The sequence below is a fragment of the Thamnophis elegans genome, chromosome 4, assembly GCF_009769535.1.
Source record: "Thamnophis elegans isolate rThaEle1 chromosome 4, rThaEle1.pri, whole genome shotgun sequence".
NCBI classification, from domain to species: Eukaryota; Metazoa; Chordata; class Lepidosauria; order Squamata; family Colubridae; genus Thamnophis; species Thamnophis elegans.
Window position 1 is genome coordinate 35,319,375 of NC_045544.1, and position 14,818 is coordinate 35,334,192.

The window sequence follows — 14,818 nt, forward strand, 5'->3', positions numbered from 1 at the left end:
CGTCCATTTAAGCCCTGTGTGTCTCTCTAGTCTAGTAAATGCTGGCTGGGGAATTCTGCGACTTGAAGTCCGGACATCTTCAAGTTGCCAAGTTGGGAAACGCTGCTGTAAACCCTTGTTTATCTCTATCTACTCATTCTACCCTTTGCCTATCTCTATGGAGCTTTTGGCGAAAGCGGCGCCGCTCGACCAATTCGCGACTCCTGCGCGCAGGGCACGCTGGGAAAAGGGGCGGCGCCCAGCTTGGCATTTCGTGCCCTTTGGGCCGCCATCTTCAATCACGATCCAGGTTTCTCTGCGGCGGAGGGACAGCGGCGCCTGGGGTCGCCCTCCGATGGGTACGTGGGCGTTTGTGGATGTGAGGATGGACAGGCGCGGGATTAAACTGTAGCTTTGCTTCAGTAGAGTCTAAATTGGGAAATATGGCCGTTAAAACCGAACGAAGCCCAATGGAGAGAGAGAAGGGTGATGTGCGGGGTCTCTTTCGCCTTTGCCCGGCGCTCGAGCTTACCCGATGCAATTGGGGAAGAGGACAATTATTATTATTTTGTGATTTGCACATTTTTCCTCTTATTTCCTCCGGGCCGGCAGCATTCTCACCCTCTTCTTCCACCTGGTGCCTTGGTAAAATTGGCGAGTGATAGTTGGCATCGAACATGTTTACTTAGAGGAAGCCCAGACTAGACATTCGTAAGATCCATGTCCCACTGAACCCGTGGAGGAGACAAGCTAGCTGCCTCTGCGTTGTTTTCTTGGTCTCCGGGCTCTTTTTGTTCGTGGCAACGTTGGTGAGAGAGAGGGGGGAGGAAAAGCAACAACTGGAAATAATAGTTTTAACAGCAATTCCTCACATGTGATCGGGGATTACAATGTTAACAGCCAGGAATGCAAAAAATGGTGAGCGTCTGCCCCCCACCTCCCTCCTGTAAACAGCTGATGCGGTGCCAGATAACTGTTGAACTGCAATTCCCAGCATCCCTAGAATAGGAATAGGAATAGGGAATGGAATTCTTTATTGGCCAAGTGTGATTGGACACACAAGGAATTTGTCCTTTGGTGCATATGCTCTCCCTGTACATAAAAAGAGAAGATACATTCGTCAAGAATCATAAATACAACATTTAATGATAGTCATAGGGTACAAATAGGCAATCAGAAAACAATATCAATATAAATCCGTAAGGATAGCCAAAGGGATGCTGGCAATAGTAGTTTAGCAGTAATCTCTTCCCCACCCCCAGGAAAAAACAATACAGGTAGTTCTTGACTTACAACAGTTCATTTAGTGACCAAAGTTAAGATGGCATTGAAAATTGTGATTTAGGACTATTTTTCCATTCATCCGATGTGGATAAAATGAGGGCCCAGATTGTTGGGGGCAATATGCTGACTCTGTAAACCGCTTAGAGAGGGCTGTAAAAGCACTGAAGCAGCATATAAGTCTTAAGTGCTGTTGCCATTGCTATGATCTGTGCAGCATCTCCATGATCATCTGGATCAAAATTCAGATGCTTGGCAACTGGTTCATATTTATGACCATTGCTGCATCCTGAGGTCACATGATCCCCTTTTGCGACCTTCTGTCAAACAAAGTCAATGGGGAAGCCAGATTCACTTAACAACTGGATTTACTAACTTATCAACTGCCGTGATTTACTTAACAATGGTGACAAGACAAGTCGTAAAATGGGGCAAAACTCACTTAACAAATGTCTCACTTAGTAATAGAAATTTGGGGCTCATTTGTGGTTGTGAGTTGAGGACCACCTGTATTAGCACCCTTCTTTGGAGTGCCCCAAATTCAGCTTCTATACTTAGCATTCATAGACACAGGGAAGAGTTTTTAATGCTCCACCAACCCACCTTTCCTGCTTCTGCTTAACACTTTCAGGGAGCAGGACCAGCTCTGTCTAGTTTAGAAAATGAAAGACCAGTTAGGGAGAGAAGAGTTTGTAAGTTTCATTGTAATGGCAAAAGTTGTTCAAATGCTTTAGTCAGAATTTCCAAAGAAACACCTAACGTACTTTCTAAATTTGAAAACAGTGAGGCTTGAAGACGGCTTCAGACTTAGAAGGGAGCATGACTGTTAACAATGAGGGTTGCATCCTTCTTGATTTTGAGAGTTCGTTTGTTGAAACTAGTCATACACAGATCGCTGCACAAAATTTAAGTCCAGCTTCTGTTGCTGTGTCTCTTAACCCAGAATTAATTTACGACATTGTATTTATTATGGATATTTCAAGTCTATGTAAAGCTTCTGGTTGATGTAACATTGACCACTGTAACTATGCTTGATGATGAGCTAAAGTTTTAAATTGGTTCAGTTATATTTGATGAGATGCAAACATTTTCTCTTTTTTTCCTATGCAAATAATATAAAAATGAATTTCAGACAATCCTTAATTCTTTTGTGGAGTTTTCATGAATGTGCCCCTCTCTATATGAAGCATAATTGGCCCCAACAATCTGGGTCCTCATTTTACCCACCTCGGAAGGATGGAAGGCTGAGTCAACTTTGAGCCGGTGAGACTCGAACTGCCAAACTGCAGGCAGCTTGTCAGTCAGTAGAAGTAGCCTACAGTATTGCATTCTAACCAGTGCACCACCACAGCTCTTCATAGGGGCAAATTATGAGAAATTTTAACTATGAAGCAGTTGCAGGTGCAGAAGCAGTCTTCACATACTGTCATGTCATTAACAAAATGTTCATATTTTGACATCCTTCTATTTATCCCATTTTACTTTGCACCTTTGCCATTTTTCAACATTGACAACATTGAACGCTTCTTTTTATCATTATAAATAAAAATAATTATTTTGTTTCTCCAGAAAATGTCATTAGAGATGTAAACCCTTTTGCTCTTTATTGCAGATAACATGGCAAGCCCAGAAAAAGATAATTACAGAATGAAAAGTTATAAAAACAATGCCCTCAATCCCCAAGAAATGCGAAGACGAAGAGAAGAAGAAGGCATTCAGCTTCGGAAACAAAAAAGGGAAGAACAAGTAAGTCCTCATTTAAATCATAGCTGAGCCATGACAGTCATAAAGCCCGTTAAATTGCTCATATGGTTCAACTCTGATCCCTGGCTGCCTCCCTCCCTCCCTGAGAAATATAGTCCATTGTAAATAAAATGCAATACATTTTATTGAAAGCATGTTTATAAAATTCTTCTCACAAGAAAGTTGAGTTGGTAATAATAGCTCCCTTGGATGATGCAGAATGGTTAAATTTAACCTTTTCTTTAGAGATGTACTGTCATAACTTTTTTTTCTGACACAGAATAATTTTATTTATTTCTTATTTCTTATGTTACTTTTTAACTTGAAAAGTTCTGAAAATTCCCTCAGAGTTAAAAGATACAATATAGAAGGAACTGACGATGGAGAATGAAAAGAATTTAGGAAAAAAATAGATAATAGAAAAAGGGAGGGGTTTTTTTGTAATCTTCAAGTTAGCAATAGCACTTAGACTTATATACCGCTTCACAGTGCTGTACAGCCCCTCTCAGTGGTTTTACAGAGTCAGCATATTACCTCCAACAATCTGGGTCCTCATTTTACCCACCCTCAGAAGTATGGAAGGCTGAGTCAAGCTTGAGCCTGGTGAGATTCAAACTGCCAAATTGCAGGGAGCTATCAGTCAGCAAAGTAGCCTGCAATACTGCATTCTAATCACAGCTCTTAACTTTGTATTTGCAATTACATTAGCAACAAAGGGAATCAGAAGCTTCTTTCAATTTTTTTCTTTTCTTTCTGAAAATTTGTTTCCCCACCCTTTTCTTTATTCTGTATTAATTTTTGGTAGTTTTTATCTTCTCTTTAAAACTTTCAATAACATTGATAAATAATACTATTATAAAAAGAATGGAAAACATTCTGAGATGTATCTAGTTGTTAAGTTGCTTGTATTTAGACTATAGTGAAAATGTGTCTATAACTGCTTTTTCTTCTTTGCACAAAAGTATTATTTTAAGGGATATTTTTAGCCTTGCGTGTGAAAATATTTGAAGCTAAAATGATTCAGTAAAAAATGAACACTGTTTAACATATTTTGGAAACCCCTTTTTTTTGTAAAAATTTTTTTATTTTATTTTCAAAACAAACATACAACTCTTCCTTCTTTACATACTGTAGAAAGTGTATCAGCTGGTTACAAAAGGCTTTTGTGCATCTCTTCCACCGTCATAAAATATAATTCATATTAATTCAAATATCTTAACTCAAATATTTATTTTATTACCATCATCATACTTTCACTTTTATTTGACTATAGTTATTTAAACGTCCTTCATCCTAAAATATACCAAGATTTAATACATAACCACATGCTGGCATTTCATTTACTTATTTGTAAAATCCTCCATTAACATTAAATCCTCATATCCTGTTTTAGCAAAACATCAATAATATTTGATACCAAAATTTTCTAATCCTCCATGTATATAATTTATTATCATTATCCTTTCTTTATTTAACTATATCCTATATCATAACATTTTCCCCTATTAGTTAAAACTTGACTGTGTCTAATTTTGTTTTTTATTATTATTATTGTTATTAATAATCTTTATATATAGTCCAAAAGTATTTCCCTTCTCATACCCAATTATTACTTATCATAACATACATGGCTTAGGACCAGCGTACCTGCGAGACCGCCTACTGCCACATACCTCCCAACGGCCGATAAGATCCCACAGATTGGGCCTCCTTCGGATGCCGTCAGCCGGACAGTGTCGGCTGGCGGGCCCCCGGAGGAGAGCCTTCTCTGTGGCTGCTCCGACCCTTTGGAATCAGCTACCCCCAGAGGTCCGGACCTTACCCACTCTCATGGCCTTCAGGAAAGCAATAGCAATAGCAGTTAGACTTATATACCGCTTCATAGGGCTTTCAGCCCTCTCTAAGCGGTTTACAGAGTCAGCATATCGCCCCCAACAACAATCCGGGTCCTCATTTTACCCACCTCGGAAGGATGGAAGGCTGAGTCAACCCTGAGCCGGTGAGATTTGAACAGCTGAACTGCAGAACTGCAGTCAGCTGAAGTAGCCTGCAGTGCTGCATTTAACCACTGCACCACCTCGGCTCTAAAGCTGTTAAAACCTGGCTGTTCCGGCAGGCCTGGGGCTGTTGACCTTATTGTTGAGGTCCAGCCCCGATTAGAACGAATGTGTGTTGTGAATTTTAAATTATTCTTTTTATTTTTCTTTTCTTTTTTCTCCCTTCTTTGTAAGCCGCCCAGAGTCCTTCGGGATTGGGCGGCCTATAAATTTAATAAATAAATAAATAAATAAATAAATAAATAAATAAATAAATAAATAACAGCTCAACATACATTACTATCATTATCAATTTTTATTTAACTGTACCTATTATCGCTGGATTTAACTAAATTTAGCTAATTTTGAATTATACTCTTCCATCTATCAACCTGTATCTCTCCAATAACAAAACAATCTTATATCCACTGCCATTTGTGGATCCAATTCTCCAAACATCTTTTTAAACAAGTCTGTACGAAGTCCTCTTTGCACCTTCTTGTTTGTAGTATCTCTCATATAATGTTGACGCCCTCCTTCTGTTTCCTTCGTCAGCTTATCTTTAATTTTCAGCAGTGTTATCAAATATTTTGCAAATAGCATTTCATAGTCCATAAGTTCTTTAATGCTTTCTTCTCCTTCTGACAAGACTATGGATGCTGCCCCCCCCCCAAAATAGTCCAGATATTCCACCTTTAAACCTGGGGGGTGAAATCTTACACCCCTCAGAGAGGGCCCGCAATTTGGGTGTTCTCCTGGACCCACAGCTGACATTAGAACATCATTTGTCAGCTGTGACCAGGGGGGCTTTTGCCCAGGTTCGCCTGGTGCACCAGTTGCAGCCCTACCTGGACCGGGAGGCACTCCAAATGATCACTCATGCCCTCGTCACCTCAAGGCTTGACTACTGTAACGCGCTCTACATGGGGCTGCCCCTGAAGAGTGTTCGGAGACTACAATTGGTCCAGAACACAGCCGCACGAGCGCTACTGGGTGTACCTAGGTACACCCACATTACACCTATCCTCCGTGAGCTGCACTGGCTTCCTATCGGTCTCCGGACACGCTTCAAGGTGCTGGTCATCACCTTTAAAGCCCTACATGGCCTAGGACCTGGATATCTCCGTGACCGCCTCCTGCAATATACCTCCCAGCGTCCAATAAGATCGCACAGGGCGGGCCTTCTCCGCGTATGTCGGCTAAGCAGTGCCGTCTGACGGTTCCTCGGGGGAGAGCCTTCTCTGTTGCTGCCCCAGCCCTTTGGAACGATTACCCCCTGAGATCTGGACCCTCCCCACTCTCTTGGCCTTCCGTAAATCTGTTAAGACCTGGCTGTTCCTGCAGGCCTGGGGCTGTTGATCTTGATTGAACTTGACAGCCCCCATTAAAATTGAGTGCATGTTGTGTTTTGTTTTTAAGTCTCTGTCTTGTATTTTTAAATCTTTTTAAAAAATATTTTTAAACTGCTTTTATGTAAGCCGCCCGGAGTCCTTCGGGATTGGGCGGCATACAAATCTATTAAAATTACAAATTACTATGTCCTGTCCTTTGAAATAAGTTTTCTCTCCATTTAATTCCTCTTCGAATATTTCATTCTTTCCTCCCTCAGAAATAAACCAATTGCCACGAATATTAACAGGCTCAAACTCCTGCATTTCAATTTTTTGAATTTCCATCTTCTTATTTTGTATTTGATGAACATCCTCAGTTTTTTCATTACATTTTGTTGCCAAATGCACCAAATAGTCCAATTTTCTCTCAATTCTTTCCTCTGTATCAAACATCCTCTTCAAAGCTAAAAGTATCGCTTGAAGAGACGCTTGAAGAGACGCCATGTTTATTCGCAGTTGTATTTTTTCTTAGAAGCTCAGCAAGGAACCCTTATTTCTGCAGGAACATTTTTTTATGATATAGTTTTGACAAAATAAATTGATATTTATTTATTGTTACTGAATAAAGAAAAGAGCTTGTTTTTTTTAAAAAAATCACAAAACCCTCTTTATCTTTCACAATACTTCTCATTGTACTTATTTGTTTTTCCTTTGGTTATATAATATTGTCTGAAAATGCCATCACACTGAGTTAAAATAAACCAGTATATACAGTATGTCCCTAAATTTAGCACATATTCCTAAATATTCTTTAAGCATCTTGTTTGTAAAAGGATTCCCAAAGTAGGATTAGAGCTAATAGTAATGCATTGTTGATTCAGTTTTCTTGTTTCAAGAGAAAACTTGAAGACTTGATCAAAAAGGGAGAAAGTAATAGAAAAGAAAATGATGTGTGTGATTGATGTAGTATCTCTTCCTCTTCCCCAAATAATCCCCAACATATGTTTTTCTTACATTTTTTTTCAGTTATTTAAACGTAGAAATGTTTCTCTGCTGTCCAGCGAAGAGTCAATGCAGGAGAGCCCAATCCAGGATCCTGATGTAAGCTCTACTGTACCAATTCTGGAGGTAAGGAATCTATCGCATGCCTTAAGGCACATTTACAAATCTGGCTAAAATTTTAGGAAATTATAATGGTTTTCCATTTTTAGGAAGATGTGATTACGTGTGACATGGTTCAGATGGTTTTCTCAGATGATCCTAGTCAACAACTTGCAGCAACCCAAAAATTCAGAAAATTACTTTCTAAAGGTAAATCAGCAAAACATTATTTTCTTCTTAATATTTAATAAATTTTAGTTTCAGTATTTGCATTACATTGAATATTTTTAATAATACATAATAGTTCTTAATTTGTTTTTTAATCTTAAATTATTGTATTGGTACAGGAATAATTTAATGTCAAATGTCCAATTACAAAATGAAAAAGAGACACACCCTCAGATGGAAAAGAAGAGGCACTTGTACATTGTATGGGTTTCTGTTGTCCTACTAGTTTAGATACTATGTCACCAGCTGTTAATGTCACTCCAATTAAAATTTATTGTTTTTTGTGGGATAAAAGTTAAAATGGAAGCTAAAAGTGATTTAGGAACAGCTTTTAGAAATGTATAACTTATCCTACTGGAAAAGGCAATATTCTCTACCAGTCAAAAGATGAAGCAATGCATACTATAATTTATCTTGTATTTGATATATTAATTGATATTAATTAAGCAGTGACTATTATCATTGTGCCAATATGTAAGATAGAGTGTTATTTTGTTTGGTTTGAGATTTTTTTTTCTTTCCCTTTTCAGGTTTGTACTCCTTGTTTTTGAGGAAAGAGTAATCCTTTTTAAGGATTCTTCAGCTTAATTTTAACTTTAAAAAAAAGATAAATGGGCTTGTTCCATGTTATATCTGCCCAGTGTTTTCAGATTTTTTTTTTAATAAAACAAGCTAACAGCAAGTCTAATTTGGAAAGAGGCTAATTAACTGCTTGATGGAAATAATTAAGTTTTCCCACTCTAGTATGTATATGTTACAGTACACAGTACATTAATACTATATTTACTAGGGTGGAAATAATGGAGATGGAAATAGCAAGAGAGAGAGAGAGAGACTCTGCTTCTTCCCAACAGTTCAGACATTTCTGCAATGCACTAGAACAAGTTTATTTTGGATTTAGTCCCCAAACACTAAGCCTTGCAGTAATTTAAAAGACTGAAGAACTATTGCCATTGTTTAATCAAAAGCGCTTGAAGACACAAGTGCTCTAGTCTCTATAAAGAGTTTGGCCCCAAAGGGCACAATATCTTTATGTCTGTTTTCACAAATTAACCTACATGTCCTCCCTTATATATAAATACAACCAGGAATGTAAGTAAAATGTAGGACAGATCTTTTCATTTTTAAGGCTTTTGTGTAAGTTGGCACTTGGTTAAAGGAAAGCATGTTTTGATTGCTTTCTTCTTTCAGCTGTTATTCAAGTTATTAAACCATAGTTTTGATGGTGGTGTGCCTTCTAAACTGCTGCTGTTCTCTGCTAGTTCTTGAGGTTTGTCTGGAAAGGTTTGAGTGCACCATCCTGAGGCTTTCTTGCATCCTGCCTGTACCCTCAGTTTATAATTCTTCATTCAATAATGATTGATTTGTGTGATTCACCAGAGCAACAGATGGCAGTAGCATTGCCTAAAAGTGGATTAGAAGCTCCGCTTTCATGGCTATTATCATCATACCAAATGAAATCTTCCCATTCAAAGTTAGTATGTTAACTGATTATTAAAGTTGGGAAGGAGCAACACAAAAGGAGCTATTGCTTAGGGACTTCTTAGAAGCATCACACTGATCACTGTGAAGCATCTAGGTGATGAATCTGTGAAACTAATTGGGTTCTTACATATGAAACCATGAGAAACTATGCAATTCCTTAGTAAACATTTTTTTTACTTACACACTGATCAATTTCCTAACAAAGAGCTTTGCTTATTCTCTACGTATGTCAAATGGTTTACATTTGTTTTCTGTACTATTTCAGAGTGTTTCTCACAGCATTTTAATGTCGCAATACATCAGTGAGTTAGGTTAGATTTAGAGACAGAATAAATTCGCTAAGAGCAATCAGCTTGCATAGTTTAAAATGGGGACTTTAATTTCATTCATCTGCAATATTGCAGCAAGTTCATTATTGGAGCTGCGCTGTTCAGTGTTATTTATACTTCCTTCTTAATTGTTTTCCATTGTACTGAACTTAATGTAACTTATTTTTATTGGATTACTTTATCTTTCATTTCAGAACCTAATCCTCCAATTGATGAAGTTATTCAAAAACCAGGAGTTGTGGAGAGATTTGTCAAATTTCTAGAAAAAAATGATAATTGCACTCTTCAAGTGAGTTCCTAAAATAATATGAGATACATTTTGGAGGAAGGACAAGGAATGTTATATCTTCCCTTTGGAATAGGAAGAGAGGTTTTGCTTTTCTGTCCCCATCATTTGTTAAATATTTTAACAGTTTCACAAGTTAAATGGCCCCAAACATAAATATTATGTCTTGTAGGAGGAACACAATTTAAATTTGGTTCCATAGTGAGCACGTTATTCCCACAAGCAGATATTTTTTAAAGATATTGAATAATATAAAATAAATAAATTGAGACAACACTGGATTGAGATTGAGATTGTTTGCTTATAGTGTTTTCCATTGTTACTCCCAAAGTTTCAAATGTAAATTGTTCCCATTTGTTGAAATTATTTAAATTTTATTGAAATATAAGAATATTTTACTATTCTCCAAGACTGCATTTATATTCTTGCTAAAATCGTGTGAGAATGATTAATTTGAATATTCCACACAAATACTAAACTGTTATTTCACTGCAGAGATTTACACAATACAATTGAAGGCTGGCTATATTCTTGTATGGAAAAAGGTAGGGCCATAAAAAAATAAGCATATCGAATTGATTGTAAAATAAACTCTTAAAAGTCATATTTTTACCTTCTAGTTTGAAGCAGCATGGGCTCTTACAAATATAGCATCTGGAACTTTCCTGCATACCAAAGTGGTAATTGAAACTGGAGCAGTCCCAATTTTTATTAAACTCTTGAATTCTGAACATGAAGATGTCCAGGAGCAGGTAACTTTTTGTGACTTTTTTATTATGCAGATTCAATTGTACTGTAAAATGTTAGGCCTCAGAGAATTTTGGGAAGGAAAAAAATAATATATATTTGAATAAAAACAAAATTTGATCTAAATTTAATCCTAAACTATGGTTAACATTAAATACTTGAATCATATATTTGTGTGTTCTCCACTGTTTTGTCTTTAGATGGCACAATTCAGAAGCTATCGAAAGTTTTTGCTTCAATTGTTGATTTATTATGATTCACAGAAAGCTAGAACGGGGGGTTGAATGTGTTTAGGTTTAGAAACAATACTTTGATATAAACTGTTCTCCTAACCCAGTTGCGGGATATGCTACTCAACTCTCAATTACTCTGGGTGGCTTGTAAGCCAGGTAGTATCTATCTCCATCACATGAAGGTTTCGGTTGCCGGATGGCATCCAGCTCACCAGGATGCAAGATGGAAAGAATCTGCTGCTTGGTGGTCTAAATCAGTTCCCCATTGTCTCAGATAAGACTTTGACTTAATTGCAAACTATGACAGTTTAGAGATACTGTGGCTAGTTTAAACTGGGAGCAAAAACTTTGAACCTCCTATTTATATTGTGCTGAAAGTTAGGAAACAGTGTGGGACTTTTACAAGTCCAGAATTCATACACATGATATTGAACATAGAATATTGTACGATCACATAAAGCTATTTCAGCATCATAGGGAAGTGCAGTACCTTGCCTATTTTAAAAAGTATCTGCTGTTTTAGTTACAGTGCATTGTTTGTGCATTGTATTTTCTTATTTCAGATAGTTAGGCTGCAGTCCCATGCTGGCTTACTTGGGATCAAACCATACAGAAATCACTGGCTTGTGTAAATATTGTTAGGCTTGCATTATTAGAAATTAACACATGTAGCAGTAGTTTTGGATTTTGATATGCAATATTATTTCAGTATATTTGTTTCATATCAGTGACTTGGGTACGTAGTGTGATGAAATATCATTACTACTTCTGCAGAAATAAAATAATTCTTGCTGCATAAGCTCATGGACAAGAATGAATTTATACTGTGAGATAAACAACCATACAAATAAATACATGTTATATTTACTAAGCATCACATTAATCATGTTTATATCTAAAAGATTAATAATATTCAAATAAAGTAAGTGAAGGCTTTCAAGTATTAGCAATTTTCCTAGAAGTTTGAGTCTCCAAATATTAAATTGCAGAACCAAGAAGCTTCTAACACAGCAATCAGATTATTGAAGATACAAGGAAATAGCTAATCCCATTATTCAAAGCCAAAATTCCAACCTTTCTGTTCTGTGACTTGCAGTGACCCGTGTACAAATATACTGCTATACTAGAAGCAGTTTGATCTAAATTTTGGAGATCTGTTTTTAATTACCTCCTCAGTTAGGTCTTAGATGTAGCTCTTTTGAGGCTTCACTGGTCAAAGTACTTGCTCAAATAAAGGCACAAATGTGAGACCTTGGCCTAGTTTGTATTGAGAGATAGTTGCATTTCCAAAAGAAAGAAGAAAATTATGTGGTTTAGTGTGGGTTTACCCACCAATCAGTACTTAACGCTGGTACTAGAAGAAGCCTGCATGAAGCAGAAATCTTGATAAGAGCTGATACTTCATATTGCTGGTACACCGAAATTATGTATTTGTCTTTTACTATCTCTAATTAAAGGTAGTCCTTGACTTATGACAGTTTGAAGTTATGATGGCCTTGGAAAAAGTGACTTGTGACCAGTCCTCAAAGTTATGCCCATGATACCACTCAAGGAGTCACATGATTGCAATTTGCAATGTTCTCAGCCAGCTTCCAACAAAGTCAATTGAGAAAGTTAGATTCACTTAATGACTATGTGATTTACTCAATGACTATGTGATATGCTTAATGATCACAGTAAAATGGTTGTAAAATCAGATCTGGTCATGTGATGACTCAGTGACTAAAATTCCGGTCCCCATTATGACTGTAAATTGAGGACTACTTGTACATTTATCACATTCTTATGTTCTACAGAAAGTTGCCTATGTTGGTGCATTTGAATATGATGAATATGATGGAGATTCAACTATATTCCATATTAGAAATTTTAATGTATACACTCAGATATTGAAATTAAATCAATTTGCACACATACCTTTGGATTGCTATTCATTCATGACAGTTGGAGCTAATGTCCCCTATTATTACAAACTATAAACTATTTAGGTTGGTCCCATTAGGTAAACATTCATGCTTAATTATCAGTATTTTCAATTTCCAAAAAAGTAACTGAATTTTGCAATTTAAAAAATGCTATCACTTCTTTATTTGATTATTTTATTGGATTTGTAAGGCAGTTAATCACCAATGACTCAAGAAAAGAAAGAGTTGCAATTGTGATATAACAATAGAAGATAAATATCAGCTATCTAAGGGATACAGATATTAAAATAATCATAACTATTAATGGATTCATTGGCCCTGGGCCTGCTGAAAGAGCCTGATTTTCATAGTGTTCCTGAAGCATAGCAAACTGTTTAGAAGTCACCCATTCTGCACAAAATCCAATTATGCTTATTTTATATTAAGAACAGGGCTTTTATATTGGTTGCTTTGTATGGAACAGAGGTGTTTTTTTTTTTTTTTTTGCTTCTCCCACTCTATGAATAAAATAAATCACTTTACTGTTATATAGTGTTACAAATAATCCTAGACTCACAACATTTTGTTTAGTGACTGTTTGAAGTTGCAACAGCACTGAAAAAAAAGTGGCATATGATTGTTCTTCATACTTACAACTGTTGTAGCATCCCCTTGGTCACGTGATCAAAAGCCATATGCTTGGCAATTGTCTCATATTTATGAGGGTTGCAGTGTCCCGGAGTCACATGATCCCCTTTTGTGACCTTCTGACAAGCAAAGTCAATGGAGAAGTCAGATTCACTTAACAATACTATTACCAACTCAACAACTGCAGTGATTCACTTAACAACTCTGGCAAGAAAGGTTGTCAAATGGGCAAAAATTCACTTAATGCATGTCTCGCTTAGCAACATAAATTTTGGGCTCAGTTGTGGTCATAAGTCGAGGATTACCTGTATAGATATTTCCATATCGATAACAACTATGTAGAGATGTGAGAATTGGCACGTGGATTCTTTCAGTGATTGCTCCTATGCTGGCCTAAATAGCCATTATCTTTTGTAGGGGTTCTAGCAGTTTACAATACAAGATATTTTTAGGCTCAGCTGCAAACATGAATTCCCATGGGAGTAGTTGCTTTCATGTTAACATTAGCCATTTAAGTAATAGGTTTATTTAATTTTGCGCACAGTTTATATACTTCTGCATAAATGATCATGTTATAAATTGTAAGCATAAGAATTATAGATAAGTATTTAAAAGCCTTAAAATAATTATGAATATTAATTTACATCTTTGTCTCTAAGGCAGTGTGGGCCCTTGGAAATATTGCTGGAGATAATGCAGAATGCAGAGATTATGTATTAAGCTGTGGAATACTTCCTCCACTCTTACAGTAAGTACAGATCATCTCTGGTAGTTGATTGAATGGTATGCATAACTACCTAACCAAAGCAACCATGTTAATTGCTAACTTATAAACAGTAGGTTGGTAGTGTTCAATGCAATGCTTCAGATTCCCAAAAAGGTGCTTTTGAGTGGGTAGAATTAGAAACATAGCATTTATCTGTAATTCTTTTTAAACATCTAATTCATTTCCCAGAATAATCTAGTAGGCATGTGATCTTGAGAAAAGGCACAATTGCTTTACACAATTGCCAACATATTGTATTATTTCCAAAGCACTGCCCAGCCCTTGAAATTATTTTTTGGGAGTTAAGCACCATTGCACTTAACAGAACATCTGAACAGAGATGCATAGATTTGAAATGTCAGTTATATACTTTTGGTGTTTGTTGACATAAAGCTGCTTGGTGCTAGAACGTGCCTGTTTTAAATAACAGTTTTTATTATAGTAAAGGTTCTAATTATTTGTCTAAAAATTATAAAAACACATTTCTTCTCATTCTCTTTTTTCAAAAATTTATAATTTCTATGGATTATGTCCAATCTTGTATTCACAAAACCAGCTACTCCTCTTCTTTCTCTTCCATGCATTCCCCCAATTTGCTCAGATAAGGTCACGAATAAACCAGTTTCACTGCCCAGGAGATACAAATAAAAAGAATCTGTTCTGCAGCTGAAATGCTACTCAGTCATTACATGATTACATTACACGAAAACCTTTGAATATA

At 36.6% G+C, this 14,818-nt stretch overlaps 1 protein-coding gene across 1 annotated transcript in view; it reads left to right on the forward strand.

The window, feature by feature from the left end:
• Window positions 1-243: 243 nt before the first annotated feature.
• KPNA5 (karyopherin subunit alpha 5) overlaps window positions 244-14,818 on the forward strand; it is a 29,672-nt gene continuing 15,097 nt past the window's right edge. The window contains exons 1-7 of the mRNA XM_032215498.1: window positions 244-338; window positions 2,873-3,006; window positions 7,397-7,498; window positions 7,582-7,681; window positions 9,708-9,802; window positions 10,420-10,551; window positions 13,991-14,079. Of these exons, the coding sequence (XP_032071389.1) occupies window positions 335-338; window positions 2,873-3,006; window positions 7,397-7,498; window positions 7,582-7,681; window positions 9,708-9,802; window positions 10,420-10,551; window positions 13,991-14,079 (656 nt within the window). The 5' untranslated portion in view covers window positions 244-334. The remainder of the gene's footprint in view (window positions 339-2,872; window positions 3,007-7,396; window positions 7,499-7,581; window positions 7,682-9,707; window positions 9,803-10,419; window positions 10,552-13,990; window positions 14,080-14,818) is intronic.